Here is a 24559-nt window from a genome sequence, read left to right as displayed (position 1 = left end):
GCAGGGGACCTAGGGAAACTTTCATGGAAACAGTAGCATCCAAATTGTACTTTTTGTTCCAAATTTTTCTTCCTTTCCAAGATGGCAAATAATCTGATATAAGTTAAATGTATACAGTTTGTCATGTTGTGCAAGAAAAATCAGACTAAAAGGGAAAATGCCATGAGAAAAAAAAAGAAATAAAAAGTGAAAATACTATTCTTTGATCCGTATTCAATCTCCATAGTTCTCTTTTTGGATATCGATAGCATTTGCCATCCCAAGTCTATTGCAGCTGCCTTGGTATTCAGGTAATTTGATCAAGCTTGCACTTTTATTGCACACACACATTATTAAAAAAAATTTTTTTTTTTGTTATTTCAAATTATTTTGGAAACTGTATGAAGAATGGAGAGGAGGAAGAAAATTAAAGATAGAACTCAGTGTATATAAGACACTTTATATATGTTTAAGCATTATATAAATGTTATCTGCCTTAGCGAAGAGGGTAAACTAAAAGGAAGATTTAAATTATCACAGGCAGTATGAGTCAAGAGCGAAAAGATGAAATAATTATTACCAAAGTAAACACAGTATCTAAAACTTGGCAAATATTTAGGTATTAGGATGAGAGATAGGGAAGAAGAAAAAGTTACTAGAATTTTTGAGGTGATTTTTTTTTGTTTGTTTGTTTTTCATTCTTTTTTTTTTCTTTTTTAAATTTTTTTTTATTTTGAAAAAAATTTCTTTACAGCATTATCCCTTGCACTCACTTCTGTTCCAACTTTATCCCTCTCTCCCTCTACCCCCTTCCCCAGATGGCAAGCAGTCCTATACATGTTAAACATGTCACAGTATATCCTAGATACAATATATGCGTGCAGAACTAAGCAGTTCTCTTGTTGCACATAAAGAATTGGATTCAGAAGGTAAAAATAACCCAGAGAGAAAAACAAAAATGCAAACAGTTTACATTCATTTCCCAGTGTTCTTTCTTTGGGTGTAGCTTTTCTATCCATCATTGATCAATCGAAACTGAGTTAGATCTTCTCTTTGTTGAAGAAATCCACTTCTGTCAGAATACATCCTCATACAGTATTGTTGTTGAAGTATATAATGATCTCCTGGTTCTGCCCATTTCACTTAGCATCAGTTTGTGTAAATCTCTCCAAGTCTCTCTGTATTCATCCTGCTGGTCATTTCTTATAGAACAATAATATTCCATAACACTGATATACCACAATTTACCCAACCATTCTCCAACTGATGGGCATCCATTCATTTTCCAGTTTCTAGCCACTACAAACAGGTTATAGTTGTTAATACTAGCAAAATTAATAGATAATAGCTAGTCATGTGACCAATAAGATAGAGAACAAGAAACTTCTGATCCTCATAACTTCTCAAACCACTTCAAAAGAGGATCTGATAAAATAATTTCAGCTTTTTTCACATTCTGAGACATCAAGAAGAAAAAAGCCCAATGAACAGAGAAAGCAAATTTCTAACCCTTAATATGCTAATTCAGTACCTCTTTCCTCACTGTCCATCATACTTCAGCAGGGATGCACAGTTTGACCCACAAGCTCATTTGCTCAATTGGTTGTCCTCATCTTTCCTTTATCATAGAAAATGAAAAGCTTTCTTTGGCTATGCTTGTAGCATGGGAACATTCTGTGCTTCAACAGTACTTAGATAAGAGAGCTAAGGAATAGAGGAACTAGAGCAACAAATAGGCGACACTCCACCAAGTCAGAGGGAAAGTATACTGCTTTCCAGCAGTAGAAGTGTATTCAGTGGAATAGAGCAGACACTGAGGCCAGCAGAGAAAACTGAGATTATTAGGATCCAGTCCCTAGGGAAGCCATCATCAAAGGACAAGTCAGAAAGTGAACAGGAAAAAGGACTAAAACTACCAAAGATCTCAACAGGAATAAAACTCAAGTTAGCATAAGTCAATAAAATATCAGAGAAATAATGCATTGGTAACAGAAGGGAACAAGGTCTCCAGATCAACAAAATGAGTCAAAATATGTATGAATAAATTTTTCAAGAAAAAAAGAAAAATGAATCTATGCTAATGAAGAAGATAGCATGATGTACTCCAGAGAGACCCTAGAAACATGCTTGTTTTTAAATGATTTAAGAGAAAATATTTGTTAAAACAGAATTTATGGTCTTCAGAAATAAATAGAATAGGAAAACTTGAATCCACAGTAGGGGTACTTCACCAAAAGGAAAAGAAAAGAGAACTACTGATTGGGAATGCAAATACAATGAAAGAAAATTTAAAGAACCTCCCCCTTCCCCCCCCCCCCCCCCACACACACAGTATTAAAACAAAAAGTTAAATATTTATACAAGCACATATTTTTCTCAAGACAGGATACATAGAAACAATCTATAATCCTTATTATAAGTAAATATATAATATGTATGTATAAATGCTTCCAGAAGGAAGCATGTTTTAAAAAAAAAAAAAAAAAACCTCTGAACTTGAATGCAAGAAATAATATAAGAAAACTAACTGCCCAGAATGTTTAAACAGGTAAAAAAGTGCCAATCAAAAGAATACAATAATTTTGTTCAGAAGAGAAAAAAAGTGTAAGTCTCTAACAAACATGGTGGATAAATTACCATGGTTAAATTATCAGTTTCAGTGACATAACAACAAATCCTGCAAGGAACTAAGACAAGAATCTCATTTATAAAGGAAAGAAAATTTGTATAACACAGGACTCATGTATCTACCCAAAACTGCAGGAAGCAATTACATTTGTTCAAAAGATCACAAGAGCCCAAGAAATGATATACTTTGAAACCCAAGTGCAACTATTAATGAGGAAAATATCTTCAAAAAAGGCAGGAAAAAAAAAAGATCAAAATACTCATGGAGTAAATACCAACAGTAATAACAAAATAGCAACAGAAAGACCATTAAGCCGTATCCTTCTAAAAGTATATAAGGAAACACAAAGGTGAAGGCAGAAATAGTTTTGATAGAGAAATAAACCTGATTTTCAGCCATGTACAGGTGAATAATTTTGTGTGTGTTTGTATATGAAAATGCATTGCAGAATGGCTGAGGGGAGAGGCATATAAAAATGGAAAGGGAAGTAAAAAGAGAAAAGTAAATAGTGAACCCTCATAAAATCTAAAGTTCACTATGAAGGAAGATAATTCCTGTGGTCTCTCAGAAAGAAGACCTAAGAGAAAATGGATGAGAAGGCAGAGAGGGACTGAAATGTGGAGAAATAAATGGGCAGGTCTGTTTCAGTGATGGCAAGTGATTATAATAACAATGTTCCCATGAGGAAATTCCATAGAAGGCAATGGGGACATTACAATGGAGATTTGATGTTCAAAGAGGATACATTCATTCTACAGCAGACGAATAAGTTGTCCTAGAGACAATTGGCAACCGTAGGAGTGGGAGGCAAATAACTCCAAAAAGAGGGAAAAGGATTATTTGCACAATGATGAATAGAGGAGAATTCTTAGCATTAAACAATATTTCAATTATGTAGGAATTGGCAGGAATCTGTACAATATAAATGAAGAGAGACAAGAGGACACATTGCATGCTTTTTCAGTGTATTGATCATTTGTACTGACTTATTACCCCACTTAAAAATATTTGTTTCATGAGATGATTCTCTGGGAGGGGGAAGATAATCATGATGATGTAAGACACAGAAGATATCAATAAAAGCTTATTTTTTAAAAAGGAAAAAAAATAAATCAATGAAATTAAATCTATTTCAATATACCAAAAAATGAATCTTTTTTTTTTTTATTAATGCTTTTTATTTACAAAGCATATGCATGGGTAGTTTTTCCAACATTGACCCTTACATAATTTTTTGTTGCAAATTTTCCTCTTCTTCTCGCCCATTCCCACGCCTATCTGACAGGTAGTCCAATACATGTTCAATACAATGTTAAATTAACATCAAAAATACATGTTAGATCCAATATGTGTCTACATATTTATACAGTTATCTGGTTGTGCAAGAAAAATCAGATCAAGAAGGAAGAAAAAGAAAAACTGAGAAAAAATGCAAGCAAATAACAAGAGTGAGAATGCTATGTTGTATTCTACCCCGTTCCCATAGTTCTCTCTTTGGGTATATATGGTTATCTTCATCACTGAACAAGTAGAACTGATTTGAATCATCTCAATGTTGAAGAGAGTCACGTCCATCAGAATTGATCATCATGTAGTCTTGTTGTTGCCGTGTATAATGATCTGCTCATTTCACTTTACATCAGTTCATGTAAGTCTCTCCAAGCCTCTCTGAAATCATTTTGCTGATCTTTTCTTACAGAACCATAATATTCCATAGCATTCATATGCTATAATTTATTCAGCCATTCTCCAATTGATGGGCATCCACTCAGTTTCCAGTTTCTTGCCACTACAAAGAGGGCTGCCACAAACATGTTTGCACATGTTGGGGCCTTTTCCCTCTTTTCAGATCTCTTTGGGATATAATCCCAGTAGAAAAACTGCTGGATCAAAGGGTATGCACAATTTGATAACTTTTTGAGCATAGTTCCAAATTGCTCTCCAAAAACAAGAATAACTTAAGAAATAACTTTTTAAAAAATAAGCAAACTTTTAAGGGTCAGAGCCAAGGATTTTTTCTTCCAAAATCCAAATTCCCTTCCAAATAATATTAAAATGAGGCCTCAAAATGGATTCTGCAAGTGCAGATACATCAAAAAGATGGGATGAAATAGTTTTCCAGCATGAGACAATTTAAGTCCGCAAGAAAAATCTGTCCTACTGAGGTGAAAGTGGAGCACTACCCAGTACAGACTGGTCATTACAGGCAGCATCTCAGCAAACAAGCAGCACACCTTTGGAATGGTTGAATCAGATCAGTGAAAGCAGTGACAGCTTCCAGAGCTCTTAGCTCACTGATGTTAAGGGGAGGTCAGAAAACTGGTTAGAAGGAGATTATAGGAGATCCTTTTTTTGGCAATTTGTGACTTATCAAGTTATTGTGATGACAGAGAAGATCAAAGATGCTATGTGCACAGAAAAATGGGAATTTTCTCGGATACTGGAAGAGCTCAAAAAGGAGAGATGAAGAGAAAATGGGATAAAGAAATGAAAGTGATGCAAGCAAGTTAGCAGTTTGGTAAAGGAGGTATAAAAATAACACTTTAAAAACCAGAATGGGTCAAATGATAAAAGAAGTATTTACTGAAGAGAATTCCTTAAAAAGTAAAATTGGATTAGTGGAAAAAGAAATACAAAATCCTTCTGAAGAAAATAATTGCTTAAAAATTGGACAACTGGAAGTTTGATTTCAGAAAACATCATAAAACAGTAAAAAAAACAAACAGTAAAAAGAATGGGAAAAGAAAAAGAAGAAAAATATCTTCTTAGAAAATATGAGACACTTTTAAGAATTATTGGAAGAAGATTCTGTGAAGAGTGTGGAGTAGGTCAGAAAATTCTAAGCTCTTTAGAGTTCCCTCAAACAAGACAAAATAGTACCTCAGGGTGAGTGTACAGTGGTGTGTGTACAGTGGTTAAAAACAAAAAACAAGAGTTGGGAAGAATAGTGACTATGTGTATTGTGTGCAGTGAACACTTCCAGGCTAGCTGTGTTGAAACAGGCCGCAGGGAACACTGGGGCTAACTGGATTGTGAGGTAACTTTGATCCCATTTTCTGAATAGTTTGGGAAGTCATATATCTGAGCTAGGAAGATTGAGGCAATTTCTTTTGATAAGAGATGTCTGGTCCAGCTGTGCTGCCTGAGACATAGCATTGGGTGAAAAGGACAGCAGAAGCAGTGAGGCACTGATACTACTGGCTGTGGGCAGCCTAAGTAGAATTCTTGGATTTGGTTCAAGGCTGGAAGAGGAATTTGAAGGAGGACCAGAGGTCAGAGGCTCCATCTCTCATACCCCAGGACTTCTCATTAAGAAAAAACTTCATTTTGTTTTCTTTCTTATATTTGAAAATCACATTATCTGTGCAAATTAAAACAACTCTGAGGTACTACCCCATACCCATTGGATTGGCTAAGAAGACAGGAAAAGATAATGATAAATATTGGGAAAATTGGAATACTAATGCATTGGTGATGGTGTTGTGAACTGATTCAGTCATCCTGAAGAATAATTTGGAATTTGCCTAAAGAGCTACAAGAACTGTGCATACCCTTTGATCTATCAATGCAAAAATGTTTATAGCAGCTCTTTTTCTGATGACAAGAAATTGGAAATTGAGGGGATGCCCATCAATTGGGGAATGGCTGAATATAACACATAAAAGTAATGGAATATGACTGTTATATCAAGGACCAAAAATTTTACTCTTTAAGCTGTATAAACTTCTTTCCTTTTAGTCTCTAAAGAAAGGATTATTAGCTGCTTTCAACTGATTATGTTTTACTTTTCTCTAGGACTTGGATTTCAGACTTGATAGAAATATCAACTTAATGGAATTGACCTTAGCACTAGAAAATGAGCTTTTGATTACCAAAAATGGCATGCACCAGGCAGCCTTGGCCACTTTCAAGACTGAGATCAGGCACTTGTTGTGAGTTGATCAGATGGTACTTTGTCCTCCAATTCTTATTTAGTAATTTGTTCAGATAAATATTCTTCTATTTTGTGTGCAAACATGGAAGATCTTGGGTATCCTTAAAGGTAGTGCTTTCTTTGTGTTATAAATAAAGTTTTGAAATATTCTTAATAGTGACTTTTTGTTACCCAAAGAAGCAAGTATTGAGTCATTGGGAAAAAAAAGGCATTAAGAAAAGGGTTTGGGAAATTGTAAATCCTGTTGGGTTGGGGAATTTGTTTTAAGAATGGGCTTTTAACTCAATTTATATCTTGCTCCAGGGAGCAAATTGACCTAGTAGCCAGAGAGAAAGAGAAGTTGCAGTGGGATCTTGAAAAAGCTGAGAAACTAAAGTCTTTAATGGCTTCTGAAGTGGATGATCACCATGCTGCCATAGAACACCAATATGAATGCAAGTTAAAGTAAGAACAGTAACAGTTGGAAGCTTATTTCCCTACTTCTTTATCATAAAACATTGATTGTATTGGTATCATCAAAACATACCTTATAGTACTGTTTCTAATTATCTGAATAAATAAATAAATAAATGAGAATTTATTTGTTGCTTGTTGTAATGGTTTATGTGATTGCCTAAAGGAAAGCAGGAGATAAAATGATTTTTTTCAAGATCCTTTTCATCAATTTGATTTTTTTTTTTTTACATTTATGTGACTTTAAGCTGATTTCATATAAGCTGGGTTTTAGATTATAGCAATTTATTGGTCACTTTATATGTAGGAAACTAGAGGAAATATACAAGGAAAAGATAGCATCCTTCAAAAATGACATCCAAAAGGAGAGAGAACAGCTCCTGCAGCAGGTGGACAAACAGCATTTGGAACTGGAACAGGAAATAGAAAAAGTGAAAATTGAAGAGAGCTACATTCGGGACCGTCTTAGCTTTTCTTTAAAGGTAACAAAGCAGATAGCCAACATTTCTATAATGCTTTAAGATTAACAAAGAGTTATATGTTTATTATTTTACTTGTTCCTTACATCAATCTTGGGTGAGAAAGGTCAAATAATTTGCCTAAGTAATAATTAAGATTAAAATTCAGGTATCCTGATTCCTAGATTCTATCACATAGTTGACCAGAATAATAGCCATATAATAAATTCTTCCTTATTTTGAGATATAAGTACTTTTTGGGAGAAGGCTTAAAAAAAAATTTATCTTATCATCTGCATTTCCCAGTGTTCCTTCCCCTCATAGAAAGAAATCCTTTACATTAAGTAATAAAAATAAAATTATATACAACATTCCACATTCAAAATCCTTCAGAGAAGGAAATGCCTAGGAAACATCTGGAAGGGGAATAGTCCTGATTATTTTTAGTTGCTGTATTTGATCTAGTTATCTCTTAGATGTGGCTTGTAGAGCCATGGCATTAAGTAACAGAATTACCTGTTTAGATCTTGGTTCTACCTGTACTTAGTGTTTGGCTTTTGTCTTCTGTCTCTCATCAAATTTCTTGTATGAAACATCTAGTTAATTCACATATTATATCATTGTAGTTAGATGTAGTTTGAATCCTGAGCTCCAGCAGAACCTCTGTGTAAAGGGCTGAAACTATGAAAAGGTGTTCTTGAATCAGACAACTGAGCACTTAAGGCTAATTACCTATTAATGTGAGACAATGTGAGACAGTGACTCTATTAGCATATGTTTTGGATAAATGGCTCTTCTCACTGTTTGGTGCTTTCTCAATGTTTGATATTAAGATAAGGCAAGGATTAGAGGGTGGGGTGAGACAGGCCAAAGGGACTTTACTGGAGGACAAGAAGAAGAGACATTGGTGACTTTGTCTTTCTCCTTCACTTCTCCCCCTAAAGACCAAGGACTTTAATTTATCCTGACTCTGGTTGATCCTGAGGCCTCCAGGGAGCTAGTCAGGACTTAACACCTCTGAATCATATTGACCATATGACTTTGGACAAATCACTTTAGCTGTCATTTGCCTACATTGGCAGAGGAAAATTATCTTAACCATAGAAGTTGCTGAAATAAAATGTCCCATGTCTATCCCTGCCCATTATCTTGAAAGCATAGATTAAAAAAAAATTATTAAAGCTTTTTATTTATGAAACGTATGCATGGGTAATTTTTCAACATTGACTCTTGTAAAACTTTCTGTTCCAAATTTTTCCCTCTTTTCTCCCATCCCATCCCCTAGATTTAACATGTTAAATATGTTAAAATATACATTAAATCCAATATATGTATACGTGTTTATATACTTATCTTGCTGCACAAGAAAAATCAGATCTAGAAAAAAAAAATCTGTGAAGGAAAACAAACTACAAGGAAACATCAACAAAAAGCGTGAAAATGCTATGTTGTAGTCTATACTCAATTCCCACAGGCCTGTCTTTGGGTGTATATGCCTTTCTCCTTCACTGAACAATTGGAACTGGTTTGAATCATCTCATTTTTAAAAAAAATTATAGCCTTTTATTTACAAAATATATGCATGGGTAATTTTTCAGCATTGACTCTTGCAAAACCTTCTGTTCCAACTTATCCCCTCCTCCCCTAAATGGCAGGTAGACCAATACCAGTTAAATATCTTAAAGTATATGTTAAATATAAAATATGTATACGTATCCATACAGTTATTTTGCTGCACAAGAAAAATCAGACTTAGAAATAAGGTAAAAATAACCTGAGAAGGAAATAAAAAATGCAAGTGGACAAAAACAGAGAGAATGGAAAGCTATGTTGTGGTTTATATTCATTTCCGATAGTTCTTTCACTGGATGTAGCTGGTTCTCTTCCTTATTGAACAAATGGAACTGATTTGGTTCATCTCATTGTTGAAGAGAGCCATGTCCATCAGAATTGATCATCATATAGTCTTGTTGTTGTCATATATAATGATCTTCTGGTTCTGCTCATTTCCTCAGCATCAGTTCATGTAAGTCTCTCCAGGCCTCTCTGAAATCATCCTGTTGGTTGTTTCTTACAGAACAATAATATTCCATAGCATTCATGTACCATAATTTATTCAGCCATTCTCCAATTGATGGACATCCATTCAGTTTCCAGTTTCTAGCCACTACAAAAAAGGTTGCCACAAATATTTTTGCAGATATGGGTCCCTTTTCTTCCTTTAAGATCTCTTTGGGATATAAGCCCAATAGTAACACTGCTGGGTCAAAGGGTATGTACAGTTTGATAACTTTTTGAGCATAGATCCAAATTGCTGGATGGCTGGATCTGTTCACAGTTCTATCAACAATGTATCAGTGTCCCAGTTGTCCCACATCCCCTGCAACATTTTCATTGTTATCTTTTCCTATTCTCTTATCCAATCTGAGAGGTATGTAGTGGTGTCTCTGAGTTGTGTTGATTTGTATTTTTCTGATCAGTAGTGATTTAGAGCACCTTTTCATATGACTAGAAATAATTTCAATTTCTTCACCTGAAAATTTTATGTTCATATTCTTTGATCATTATCAGTTGGAGAATGGGTTGAATTCTTATATTTTAGAAATGAGGTCTTTATTAGAACTTTTGAATTTAAAAGTATTTTCCTAGTTTATTGCTTTCCTTCTAATCTTGTCTGCGTTAGTTTTGTTTGTATAAAACTTTTTAACTTATTATAATCAAAATGAGCTATTTTGTAATCAATAATGATCTCTAGTTCTTCTTTGGTCACAAATTCTTTTCTCCTCCACAGATCTGTGGAGATCTATCTTATGTTCTTCTAATTTGCTTATAATAGCATTCTTTATGTCTAGATCATGAACCCATTTCAACCTTATCTTGGTATACAGTGTTAGGTGTGGGTCAATGCCTGGTTTCTGCCAATTTTCCCAGCAGTTTTTGTCAAGTAGTGAGCTCTTATCCCAAAAGCTGTGATCTTTGGGTTTGTGAAAAACTAGATTACTATAGTCATTGACTATTTTGTCCTGTGAACCTAACCTATTCCACTGATCAACTACTCTATTTCTTAGCCAGTACCAAATGGTTTTGATGATTGTTGCTTTATGATATAATTTTAGATCTGCTACAGCTAGGCTACCTTCATTTGGAAAGCATAGATTTTTATAAAGTACGTTAAGTGCCTTGGTTTTCTTTTAATATTCTAATGCAGGGTTATGAACCAGAGTGAATTTAAAACTGAACTGAAGAGGTTTTGCTAAATGTGGTTTGAAAATAATAGAGCTTCTGTACCTTAAACTTCAAGACTAGAATAAATAAGATTACCAACAGTAATGCAGATAATAAATGAGTAATAACTCTATATAACAGAATATAGTAATATAGTAATAACTCTAATATTCTATAACCCTTGACTAGTGTTAGCAGCAATAAGAAAGCAAGCTGATTTTATCTGTTTATTTTTCCTCTCAAGTGAAGGTGTTTTGGGGCTTTATTGGCCATACAGTTTATTTTATTTTATTTCTTTTGATGAGGCAATTGGATTTAAGTGATTTGCCTAGGGTCACATAGCTAGGAAGTATTAAGTGATTTGAATTCAGATCTCCTGAATTCCGGGCTCGTGCATTGCGCCACCTAGCTGCCCCCTTGGCCATATAATTTCAACTAGACATTACACAAATGAATTAGCTCTTTTAGAATTAGTTCTGTTTCATTTCTTGAATCTAGTTTGTCCTGGCCAACATTCACGAGTACCTGAATGAATGAATTTTCTGGCCACCATTTACTACTACTCTAGTAACTAGAAATAATTATTTATTGTTTATAATCAATAAGAAGTTACTGATTATAATAATAATTCCCATTTATATAGCATTTAAGATTTGCAGATTTCATTCTTTATGGAAATCCTAGGAAGTAAATACTGCAAATATTATTATAACCATTTATACATGAGGAAATTGAATCTCTCACAGGTGTAGTAACTGTCCCCTTTCACACAGTTAGTATTTGAGACAGGATTAGAATGCAGGTTTCATGTTTCCTAATCTAGCATTTTTTCTTGTATGTATCTCTCTGCTATCTGGTTTTCCTTAGGCCTGCTCTTAATTTATTTTGTATTGTGTTTGTATTAACTGTCTTAATTTGGCACATATGAACTTGGTTTTTAAAAGTATTTTGATAATTTCAGTTGGTTTCCTTTGTATTTTGCTATATGCATTTAAAAACATTATTCTGAGAAGGGACACTTCACCTTATGCTCTGGATAGTACCTATAGTTTAGAAGACTGTTTGATAGCCAAATATGTGGAGCAACCACAGTGGATCTCAACTATTCTTTTTATGGGTGCCAGATGTGTGTTATTCTTTACTTTGCTACCAATATTTACTTACTACTATCAGTATCTTTTCTAAAAACAGAACAGCAAAACAAAACAAAAAGCCCATTTTGATTAGGTTTTTAATCAAGTGTTTGAAATTCAATTACAATGGTTTTCATTTCAAAATGGAGGAAATTCTATTAATAAGTGATGATAGGATGTTGTATAAAAGTTAGGGAAACTTTTTATAAATGTTATTTTCAATTTTGTCTAGGAGAACAGTCGTTTAGAAAGTGAACTACTGGAAAATACAGAAAAGCTTACAGAATATGAGAGTTTAATCACCAAACTGCAGAAGAATTTGGACAATGTGCTATCAGAAAAGGTCAGGTTTAAATTTTTTTTTCTTTTTTCTCCATTACAAGCAATACATGTTGTATTGCTGGTGATAGCTGTCATTCAGAATAGATCATCCATCATATAATATTTCTATTACAGTATACCATGTTTTCCTGACTGTATGACTCTTCCCAGGCTTTCTGCTGAGTTCACTCCTTTCATTTTGGATATTGGTATTTTGGTTTTTCTTTCTTTCTTTTTCTTTCTTTCTTTTTTTTTTTTTTTTTTTTTACCAATCAAATTAACCGTTGGTTTATTGTGGTTTTTTTTTTTTTTCATAAAACCAGCTACTAGTTTTATTTATTAGTAAATAAATTTTCTTTCAATTTTATTAATCTTACCTTTGGTTTTTAGGATTTCCAATTTGGTGTTTAAGTGAGGATTTGTTTTTTGAATTTTTTAGTTATGACCAAATAATATGTTCTTTCCCTTGTTTGTTGATATCAGAGTTTATATATAGAAGTTTCCTGGTAAGTACTGGTTTTGCTGCATCCCATAAATTCTCTTTAATGAAATTATTGTTTCTCAGATTTGTTCTTTGACTTTTTTATTCTTTATAATTATTTTGGTTCTAATTAATTTTAATCTTTCCATTGCCCTTTATTGAATGTAATTTTCATTACATTATGATTTGTAAAGAATGAATGTGATACTTTTAAAATCTTAAAAAATAATGTTCTGATTCTGGTTGGTCATTGTCTAGGTGCCATGTAACATTGAGAAAAAATTGTATATTTTCTATTCTAATTCAATTTTCTGTTGGTTATGGTCAATTAGTTTTCCTAATATTGAACTAGCCTTGATATTCCTGGTATAAATCCCGCCTAATTATAGTGCATAATCTTTGTGGTATAATGTTGTAATCTCCTTGCTAGTATTTTTTTATTTATTAAATTGTTTTGCATCAATATTCACTAGTCTGTAGTTTTCTTTTATTTCTTCTTGGTTTAAGTATTATTATTATATTTGGGTCATAAAAGGAATTTGATAGGACTCCCTTTTTGCCTGTTTTTCCAAATAACTTATATAGTAGTGGAATTATTTGTGCTTTTAATGTTTGGTAGAATGCAGTTGTGAATCTGTTCCTGGAGATTTTTTTCATAAGGAGTTCATTGATAGGTTGTTTTTCCTTTTTTGTTATCTGGTCAATTTATAAAACAAAATATATTTTTATGTAAATTTTATAAACATTCATCCATTTCAATGGTTTTCTCATTTTAAATTTTATTAATCCCTTAGAGATTCATTAAATTAATGTTCTTCTAGTTTTTTTAAGTTGCAGCAATTTCTTGATCTGCTCTTTCTTTATTTTTATGTATTTTGATGATAAATGATTAAGAAAACAGCCTCATCAAAAAAAAAAAAAAAAAACTTGTACTAAAGTAGCTTAGTTTTGTTTTGGGATTATTGTTAGTGGTCGATTTGTGTTTTTGCTAATATCTGTATTAATGTGTTTTTAAGAAACAGGCAAAGCTACATGATACTAAGAAATAGCAGCCTGGTCATCTGTAGTGAATTTAATGTTTTGTTCTGAGGTATTTGATGGTTTTTTGGTTTTTTTTTTTTTTTTTGGTTTGTTTTTTTGAATAATGCTGCATGAGACAGAGAAATCAATTTCTCTATAGATAAGGAAGGACATCTGTGAAAACTTTCTACTTTTTTTTTCCTCTTGCAGTTTGGTGATCTAGATCCCCACAGTGCTGAGTTCTTTTTGCAAGAAGAGAGGCTAATCCAGATGAAAATTGAATATGAACAGCAATGCAGAGTAAGCATTAGAATTCCTTTTCTATTTGTCTTGAAGCATAATGGCTATTGAAGAATCATATAAATTGCAAATGAAATACACCTTAATTTAGAGAATTTATGCTTCATGGAGTTTGGAGTTACTAGGGCTTGCTAGAGGGTAAAACTTCTGTTATATTCAAGGAAAGGCTTACCACATTGTTGTGTTGCCCTTAAGGACCAGAGATTTGCTACTCTCTTTTTAAAAAATTGTTGTTTCCTTAATGTTAAAATTTTATTTTCATTTTATTTTGGGCCTTTTTCCTCAGCTGTTACAGGACCAAGTGGATGAACTCCAGTCTGAACTGGAGGAATATCGTTCTCAAGGCAAAGTGTTTAAAGTTCCTTTCAAAAACTCTCTTTCTAAGGAGCTTGATGTGAGACGTCACAGTATAGATCTTGACCAAGGTATAAACATCCAACCCATTTTTGAAGCATTCCCTTGTTGAGATCGTTGACTAAAATCAACTAAAATGTAAAAATAATTTATCATCATTATTTTACTAAGCTATTCAACTATGTCTGGAGAAGAAGGGGATGTTTTGTTCTTTGTAATCCTAATCCCTAAGAACTATAACTCATCTAGGAATTTCTGTCATGAACAGATATAAAACAATGTCATTTTGATTATTGGCTGATAATATTGATCTCAGCCTCTTGGTTACTTAGACTTAGATACTCATTTATTATTGAGTTTCTACATATATATATTCCAAGAGGATGCTTAGGTATGGAGAATATATTGAGGATCCTGGGTCTTTGTTGCATCCCTACATTGCTTCTTGATGGCCTGAGAGATGAAATGAATGTTAGGTAAAAATTCAAAGCCTGGGGTTGGAGGAAATGGTCCATAGGCTTTACCAGATTGAGAATGGTGTTCATGATTTTAAAAGATTAAGAACTTCTAGTCTAGATAATGTCTAAATTTCATTACCTGAAAACTGTTATTGACAAACATATCATATGATATCTTTCCTTTTTTGGCAATCAAATATGTGGTGTAAACCATAGTGGATCTCAAGAATTATATATGTATACATACATATATGTATGCTGGATCATCTAGAGATGTATGCATCTTTCCCCCCTCGCCCCCCAACCATACTTCTGCCAAATGACTTAGCATTTTAGGAGGGTTGAAAATCACCTCCCTACAAGCAGTTGTTGCTAACAACCTCTTTCACTCTCCCAAATTCACCTAAATATTTACCTAATGAATAGAAAGGAACTTCTTTGACCATGCAGTTATCTTTGAAGTACCATAGGCATAGATAAATTTCTTAGGTTAAATTTCTTATCTCAGATTCCAGAGTTGTACTTTCTTGGGGAGAGGGGGAGGAAAACTGTAAATGGGGTAATTTGTATTTTAGGATTTGGTTCTGAAAATTGTGATCCATCAAATATGAGCATTGAAGCAGAACTGATTATTGAACAACTGAAAGAACAACATCACAGGGACATGAAATGTTTAACACTGGAACTTAAGGATAAAGTAAGTACTGACCATTAAACTTCAAAAACATGTTCATCTTCTAAAAGGGCAAGCAGTTTTTTTGAACTTCAACAGATCTTTATGAGTTTCCCAAAAGCTTTTTTCATAAAATCTTCTATGTCTGAGAAATGTTTTCTCAAGTTATTTGATCCAATAGATAGAATGCTGGGTTGGAGTCAGGAAAACCTGAGTTCAAATATATCTCTATACACTTATGAGCTTTGTAATCCTGGTCTGGCTGACCCATTTTTGTCGGCCTAAGTTTCTTCAACTGCAAAATAGGGAAATAGTTGTTATAAAGATCAAATTAGATCATATTTGTAAAGCACCTAGCACAGTAGCAGGCACATGGTAGCACTTAATAAATGCTTATTTCTTTCCCCCATCTTCAAATGATGAAGAGCTTATCTTATTTTCCTTAAATCTAACTTCCAAAAGTTAGTTTTAAATTCTACTTGACATTTATGAAATTATTTCCAAATGAGGTTTTTAGTTTCCTATCTCTAAATTATATTTAAAAAACAACAGACAAACCCGACAATAATACAGGAATCACTTATGCCATGTAATTCACAGTGGTATGTATGCTACTCCCTAAAACAATAAGTTACACATAAATTGCCAGTTTATGAAGAGAATTTCTATTCCAGTAAAATCACAAATCCTAATAAAAAAATTTGCATTAGGAAGGAGGCATGTTTTCAGTCTGATTGACATTTCCCACATACAACATATACATATTTGCTAATTTGCACTGCTTCAGAAGCAACCTAAAAACAGTGTTAAATTTGTTGGTATAGTTTCAATTTTAGCAGGACTATGCCTTGGGGGGGGGAAAAAACTAGAAAGATAAAGATTCTTTACTTGGAAACTACCTAAACTCAGAGTTTAGCTACTAGGTGACATTTAGTATATCTATTACTGTGACATTGTAGGATCACCTGGTGAACTCCTGATTTTGGTGGATAATTTTCTTGAGATTCCATTGTACCCATATAGAAAAAAATCTTGGGCTCTCCAAGGAAAAGTCCTATCAATCTTTTGTTTCTGTATTTAATTTTGGAATTAAGTGACTTGTATTATTTCTGCCACAGATGAGCCATTATGAAAAGCAGCTAGATGAAACCAAAGCCAACTGTGAAAAAGAGCAAGAAAATGTGAAACAAAAGTACAAGAATGAGATGCATACTTTGGAAAAACAAATTAGTGCCCTTAAAAGTGAAATTGCAGAACTGCAGAAACAGACAGTTGTTCTGAAAAAAGAACAACAACAAACAGACTGTAGGTATATGAAAGAGAAAAATGAATTACAAGTGAAATTTAATGAAGAAAAGGCTCATCTCCAGGAGAAGTTGAAACTAGAACATGAAGAAGCTCTTAAGAATAGACTACAACAGGTAGAGGAAAGCTTTAACAGAGAGAGGGAGGATCTCATTCAAAATGGTATATGGGCTGAAGAGAAGTTGAGAGATTTAGTTAAAGCAAAGGAAGAAGAGAAATGCAAACTGGAAGAATTTTACCAGGAGCAGCTAAAAAGTTTAATCGAAAAACATAATCTTGAGAAAGAAGAGCTACAAAGGAAACTACTAGAAAAGCATCAAAATAAACTGCAGGAGGAAAGGTAAGAAACCAAAGATAAGTGAAATATGATAAGTGAAATAATTGTATTACATGACACTAAAGTACTCAGTTCAGTAAACTCAGTAACACTCCCATTTTCTAAAGGCTAAATTCTGTATAGACATTACTCTGTGTAGACACTAGTCTAGTTTGAGATAATTACTATTAACTACTAAAGTGAAATTGAATTTTATTTTTTAAACAAGGTTTAATAGCATAAAATACCACACACATGACATAGCACATTTAGAATGATGTGAGATCAGTTTTGGCCTATTATTTCAAAGATTTCGTTCTATTCAGAAATTTTATAATTGTTGATAAAAATTTATAATTGTTATTATAATAATATAATTTTTAAAAATTGTTTTTCAACTAGGCTTAATTTTAGTGTAATACAAAGGAAGCTCTCTTAATTGCTTGTTCATTTTAGCTTTTCCCAGTGCAATTTCAAATGTTTAAAAAGAAATGCTGATATACTACATTGTTCAGAATGCAGTCAATTTTCTAAGTTGAACTATAAAATCATATTTGAATTCCATGTTTGATCTTATGCTATTTCATAAAATAAAACGATTAAACTGGGTTGTTGTTTGTGGATAATCTGATTAATACATACAAATCCATTAAAGAATTTTTTCATTAAAGACTGACAAATTAAATATGCTGCCTAACTGAGATGGGAATATGACTGAGATGGTTAATATGCATTTGGATGTTTAATGTCATTTTAGGTATCAAGTTCAAATTTTAAATTATTTATTCTCATGGCATGCTATTTAGAATTGTATCCTCATGGAGGGAAAGTCATTTTTCTATGGAAAAAATAATTAAAAAAAAAACTTTTTACAAGGTGAATGTACCTTTTTGACAGATTTTTTCCCCTTATATTTAGACTCAAATGTCTTTTCCTTTTTTTCACAAAAAAATTGGTTAGTTATTTTTAAATAGTAAGTAAAAGCAAATATTTTCTTCAATGTCTCACATAGGGATAAAGATGGGATTGGGAGAAAATGTTTATTTGTTTTCTGAGTTGACAGCAGTTTCAGTAATGCTGTCTGTTAACCACATTTAGGAATAAAATAGAAATTGTATATAATAGAAGAAATGCTAAAATAGAAGCCCATTTTCTGAATGCCAAAAAATCACAAGCAAATATGAAGACTTCCTAATAAACCTGAAAGTTTCCTATCAGCAAGAGCTGAAGAATTTGATAGAATAGCATTATGAGGAAAGATCTGAGTGGGAATTTGAAAAGGATTAACTCATCCAGGATTATGCTAAAGCACAAGAACAACTTAGAGAGACATTGACACATGAGAAAGCAACCTTTCTTGCTCTAACAAGAGAGCAAGAGATATTAGAGAAAAAATATAAAGAACATTTAATCAGCTTAATGGATGAGAAACAACAGCTGCAAAAACACCTAGAAAAGCTAAAGAATACATCTGAAAGCCAACAAAAATTGTCCAAGCAAATATCTGACTCAAGAATGATCATTGAAAAGAATTTGAAGATAGAGAGCATTTCATGTCTCAAGTAGATGATTCAGGGAAGCTAGAGAGGTAGAAACTTGAAGAATGGGAGATTAAGTATGAGTATGAAAATGAAGATATGGCTTCTCAATTTTTGACAGTGGAGATCTTCAACAAAAAAAAAACTTATAATAAGGAAGCAGTCAGAAAGAAAAGTTGAGCTAAGTTTAGGAATCTCTAGACTTTTGAATAAGATGAAGGAATTTACAGTATGGAATGCTTACCACGCCTCAGAGTGGCTGCCAAGTAGAAGCAAATGAAAATGCAGACATGGCTAAAGACATGTCACTGCTTCAGCAAAGTACACAACTTTTGGAAGAAAATGGTAATATTGTTATAAATCTGCAATGGGCTCATGAGAGGGCAGTAAAGGATAATGTCAAAATGGCTGCTGAAATCATTAGGTTATATTAGAGACTACAAGCATTAGATCCAAAGTCAGTGACAGTTTCTTTAGAGTAATCGAATGACTTATTCAGATCTTCAGTGGAACAAATAGAGACACTGTCATCACAAAAGAGAATATTACAAGGAGAAGACATTATTACCCATATTCTGTGTAAATCACAAGATGATAATATTCAAAAAGTGGAAAGGATAGAAATAAATTCTTTTCAGATGCTAAAAAATAATCTATAGGATCATTAGAGAGTTTTTCTGAGTTTGAGAATTATGAAGTAACAAGCACTGAGAGTTTAGACCTAATGAATAATCCTCATCTTCAGGAGAAATTGAAGGTCTTGCACACATAATGGGATCAAGCTTCAGAAAACATTTTTGCTGTTTCTATTCAACAAAAGAAGTAAAAATACTTGAGAATAATCCTGAGGCTACTTCCAAGTATAGAATGTTATATGAGAATGCCAGTAGGGAAAATTATTGTCTTCAGGAAGAATTCAAAATGATGGAAGTACAATATGACAAAGAAATGAAAAATAGCAGAGATCTCACTTCAGAAGTTTTCAGGTTACAGACTGAGCTGAAGAAATTTGAGACAGTAACTGAAGCATTCCTCAAGATTAAACAGACTTATGAAGTTAAAACTGAAAGTGAAGACCTGAGGACTCTAGTTTTGAGACTCAAGGAAAAAATTGGGAAATTCCAGGAAAGATCAATGGAACAATGTGAGTATTTCTCATTAAGTAAAATTGGTTTAGATACCCAAGAACTAAAAACTGAAAAAAAGATATTAGAACAAAATAAAAGGGTGGAACAATGTAGTGAAAAAATTATGAATGTAGAGTCTATTTTAAAAGAATGTAATCAAGACAACCTGGCCTGTGGGCAAGAAGACACATAGCTTCTAGAAAAAAGAAAGATGTTTGTAAGACAACTCTGAGATACCACTACACACCTGTCAGATTGGCTAAGATGACAGGAAAAAATAATGATGAATGTTGGAGGGGATGCGGGAAAACTGGGACACTATTGCATTGTTGGTGGAGTTGTGAACGAATCCAACCATTCTGGAGAGCAATCTGGAATTATGCCCAAAAAATTATCAAATTGTGCATACCCTTTGATCCAGCAGTATTTCTATTGGGCTTATATCCCAAAGAAATACTAAAGAAGGGAAAGGGACCTGTATGTGCCAAAATGTTTGTAGCAGCCCTGTTTGTAGTGGCTAGAAACTGGAAAATGAATGGATGCCCATCAATTGGAGAATGGCTGGGTAAATTGTGGTATATGAATGTTATGGAATATTATTGTTCTGTAAGAAATGACCAGCAGGATGAATACAGAGAGGACTGGCGAGACTTTCATGAACTGATGCTAAGTGAAATGAGCAGAACCAGGAGATCATTATACACTTCGACAACGATATTGTATGAGGACATATTTTGATGGAAGTGGATTTCTTTGACAAAGAGACCTGAGTTTCAATTGATAAATGATGGACAAAAGCAGCTACACCCAAAGAAAGAACACTGGGAAACGAATGTGAACTATCTGCATTTTTATTTTTCTTCCCCGATTATTTATACCTTCTGAATCCAATTCTCCCTATGCAACAAGAGAACTGTTCGGTTCTGCAAACATATATTGTATCTAGTATATACTGCAACATATCCAACATATAAAGGACTGCTTGCCATCTAGGGAAGGGGGTGGAGGGAGGGAGGGAAAAAAAATTTGGAACAGAAACGAGTGTCAATATAAAGTAATTATTAAATAAAAATTTAAAAAAAAAAAAAAAAGAAAAAAGAAAGATATTTGAAGATTTCTGGCTTCAGGGAAAGATAAACCCTGAAGAAAAGTCAATTGGACAGATACAATTTAAAAAACTTGAGGAAAATGCTGTATTCTCAGAACTTCAAGGGAAATATCACCACCATGACATAAGAATAGCAGAATTAGAAATGGAGAAAAACAAGTTACAGGAACTGACTAGGCAATTAAGAGAGAAAGTAATTAATTTAGTTAAACAAAAACCTTTTTATGGAGAAAAAGAGGAGGAACTGAAGTCAATGATGTATGACTTACAAAGCACATGCAGTGAGATGCAGCACAAAGTTGACCTGCTGAGGTAATGTATACCAATAAATTTTTTATGGTACTTAGCTACAACTCTCCTAACTTATATCATTTGTTGTGTATAGAAAAACTAATTTGTTAATATTTGAAAAAACAGAGTAACATTATTGATTCTATCAATTTCTGTTTTAACAAGTAGAATAATAACCTTTCCTAGAAGGAACAATTCTTGCTTCCAATTCCTTTTTAGTATAGCAAATTATTCTAATATGATGTGTAAAAATGAATTTACTTTTTGCTTTTTAATTTTCTATATCTGAACAGTTAAACTCACACTAAGTAACTCAAGTAACACAGTCAACCATTCTATTTGGCTTTAAGGGTTTGTGTCAAGAATGTTATAGTTATTTTATTTAATGAAACATATTTTTAGATACCTAGATGTGTTTAATTAAAGTCATCACAAATAAGTCTTCCTTGATTTTTTTTTTTTTTTGGTGTGTATGTGGTCATTTTGCTTTCAATTTAAGTTGATATTTTTTAAAATAAACATTAGAAAATTGTTCCTTTTAGCAAAAACCTTAATTTAGTGGGGGTGGGGAGCACTATAAAGAAGCATAAATACATAGTTACATATTTATGGGAGAATAAATAAAAATGCAAAACTGAATTGAATCACTCATATAGATAGAATATATATATTTATTTATATAAGTATAATATACATAATATATAAATATAATTTAAATCACTTTTTGGAGGGGTGGTTGCTTTAAATGAATCATAACCCAGTTTCTCCTCCCTTCTATTGCTATTGTATTACTAGATATTCTCATTCTCATCTTTCTCTTTCTGTCTCTTATATACACACACAGTGTAGGACTTTGGGATTTTTGACACCATAGCTCCCAAATCTTTGTAATAGATCATCTTCTTTATCACTATTGTCTACAATTAAAACATGAATTGCTTACATGTTTTTCAAGAGAGGGATTGAAACCCACAAAAGTCCAAAGGGTCATATTAGTCAGTGGCACAACTAGTTTAAATTTCCATTTCTAGTCCTATATCCTTGGTTTTTCCTAATGTGGTATTCAATTGTACTATTGATTCCTTAAAGTCAGTATGTTAGCAGCTTATTGCCAATTTAAAAATAATACAAATTTGTCTTTTCAGCGGCTTTAGGGCCTTTGTCTTTTTGGAAGTCTCTCAAAATTTTTCTAAAAATAACAGGTTGTAATTCTATTTTTATTTCTGCACTTTAGACAGGAGTCTGAAAAGTTTCAAGAAGAAAACTCTATTTTAAGGAAGGAAGTTACCACTTTAAATAAGGAAGGTAGCATTTCTTATCTAAAATTAAGTGAATTATGGGGATCTCAAGAAGAAATATGGTAAGTTTTTTTTTTTTTAACACTCATTATACTTACACAGACATTGAAGCAATCATTACAAGAACTCAAATTTACTGTAATTTTAAAAGATCTTTTTTTCCAATGTCACTTTAGGAAAAAAATAGAACCTATAAAAAAGGAAAAAATTGCTGTGCAGAAGATGGTTGAAAACTTTAAAAAGCAGGTAAATGGATTTTAAATATTTTCTAACAATTTTTCTTGACTTTGAAAATTTCTCATTTCACATTTAAGTAGCCCCGTGTTAGTCTTCTTTGGATTCTTAAAAGGCTCCGTGATAGGTATCCTATGTTTTTTTCTGTCCTTTTCAGAACATAAAATATTTTCAGACATTGAATAATTAATAGAACTAAATAGTTAATGAACATTTAAGAATGATGAAAACTTGACACAGGAGAGGCAAATATATAAAAGAGAATACATTGTTGAAGTTCAGCTTTGACTGAGAGCAGATTATTAGAGAACATGGAACCCAGCAAATAGAGTGCATATTCAATTACATGTCATTACCCATAATTAAGATTTAATGAAAGAGAATATGCAGAAAACTCCTACCCCATAATGCCTAGCTATAATGGAAAGGATTTACGCATAGAGAATTTGTTTGGATGAGTAGCAGCGAGATCTAAGTTGCTATACCTTTTCTTTAGAAGAAATGGACAAACTAACTTTGAACAACTCAATTTCTATATTAACTAGATTTCAGAATTAAAAGCCAAAAGTCAGCACTTGGATTTAGAAAATGCAGAACTTATCCAACAGAACACCCAAAGTGAAGTAGATCTTCAGTATCTTCAACAATATTTAGCACAAATTCTCTGTCAGAAAGAAAAAGAGATCGGAAACTCTGTATTGGAAGAATGGGGAAAAGAAAGTTCAAAGCTAAAAGAGGAGCAATACAGCTGCGAAGCAAAGGTATGGATGTGTGGCACTAAAACAATTTTCTCCCACACTTTTCTTCTGAATCTTTCAAATACTGAAGTAGCTCTGGCAACTCGTGTGTCAAATTTATTCTCAATATGTAGATTTCTTACTGCCAAGGTAATTGAATTTATCTATAGCATTCAGAATATCTTCATTTGCTGGAACCAATGTTTCTATATATATGATTAGTGTGGTGTTAGCTAGTGGAACATCTATGTTTTCTTGATGTTAGGCCAAAATTAGGATAAGCTACAGAGAATCAATCCATAATTTGTCACATTTCAGCCAAATGAATCTGCAAACAAAAAGTTGTACACTGACTTTCATTCCACTTAAGTCTTGGCTGGTAGCCTTTTCAAGTTGAACACTTTATCATCACTATACTATATTTGTCATTTCAGTTAGCTTTTGTATGAACCCCTGCCTTGTAAATCTCAGCTGGAAGTACTTTGCCATATGAGAAGAACATTCAAAACCTCCTCACTTGGAAATTCAGTTAGAGATTGACTCTAATCTAAGGTATACTGTCAGTGACTTTCAGCATTGGTTGATGATAGATTGTTGAGAATATTATATTCAGCCCATCTTTCCAAGATCATGCTCTTATCAATATTCAATGTGACTCTATTAGCACTGAGTAATTGAGACAGCTCATAAAAAGCTTTCGGAGCATAATACAAGTGCTTTGGATTTTTACTATCTGTATAAAACTGAATTTCATCTGCCTTATTATTAAGGCAAGAACCCTACATCTCTCTTTCACTTTATTTTTGATGAAGTTGAATATTCCTTCTGAGAGACTGACAAAACTATCTTACTGGTAAATCCTACAGAGTTCTTATTTTCATCCATAAAATCTTAATGTTTGTGACTGTTCTAGCCCAGATAAGTAAATACCATGCTATATACCAAATCTCTGAAAGTTATCCACTTTTCTGCTTCCCTGTTTCCAACTATGTGATCAGCTTTCTCTCAACATTAGCAATGAATTGTTCATGTTTGGAAAAGTTTTAATTTCTTGCTTTAATTTGTTGGCATTGTCTTGCATTAGGACTACTACTTTTGTTGAATGTAACATAATACAAATAAAAGACGAGAGGGTGATTAGATTCTTTGTGAATAGTGGAAGAATAGCTGGGGATGGGTAATCATTC

General features: G+C 32.9%; 1 protein-coding gene across 1 annotated transcript in view; it reads left to right on the top strand.

The window, feature by feature from the left end:
* Positions 1 to 24559, top strand: part of NIN (ninein) — a 123003-nt gene that overhangs the window by 72951 nt on the left and 25493 nt on the right. The window contains 19 exon segments of the mRNA XM_051978054.1: positions 6404 to 6540; positions 6846 to 6986; positions 7303 to 7477; positions 12044 to 12154; positions 13844 to 13933; positions 14220 to 14358; positions 15321 to 15442; positions 16537 to 17063; positions 18138 to 18190; positions 18193 to 18543; positions 18546 to 18748; positions 18750 to 18812; positions 18814 to 19231; positions 19234 to 19398; positions 19401 to 19917; positions 20804 to 21124; positions 22338 to 22463; positions 22578 to 22647; positions 23181 to 23396. Of these exon segments, the coding sequence (XP_051834014.1) occupies positions 6404 to 6540; positions 6846 to 6986; positions 7303 to 7477; positions 12044 to 12154; positions 13844 to 13933; positions 14220 to 14358; positions 15321 to 15442; positions 16537 to 17063; positions 18138 to 18190; positions 18193 to 18543; positions 18546 to 18748; positions 18750 to 18812; positions 18814 to 19231; positions 19234 to 19398; positions 19401 to 19917; positions 20804 to 21124; positions 22338 to 22463; positions 22578 to 22647; positions 23181 to 23396 (3945 nt within the window).

This window comes from Antechinus flavipes, chromosome 2, assembly GCF_016432865.1.
Source record: "Antechinus flavipes isolate AdamAnt ecotype Samford, QLD, Australia chromosome 2, AdamAnt_v2, whole genome shotgun sequence".
Classification (NCBI taxonomy): Eukaryota; Metazoa; Chordata; class Mammalia; order Dasyuromorphia; family Dasyuridae; genus Antechinus; species Antechinus flavipes.
Note: the sequence above shows the minus strand (reverse complement) of the source record. Positions and strands in the feature narration are given on the sequence as shown.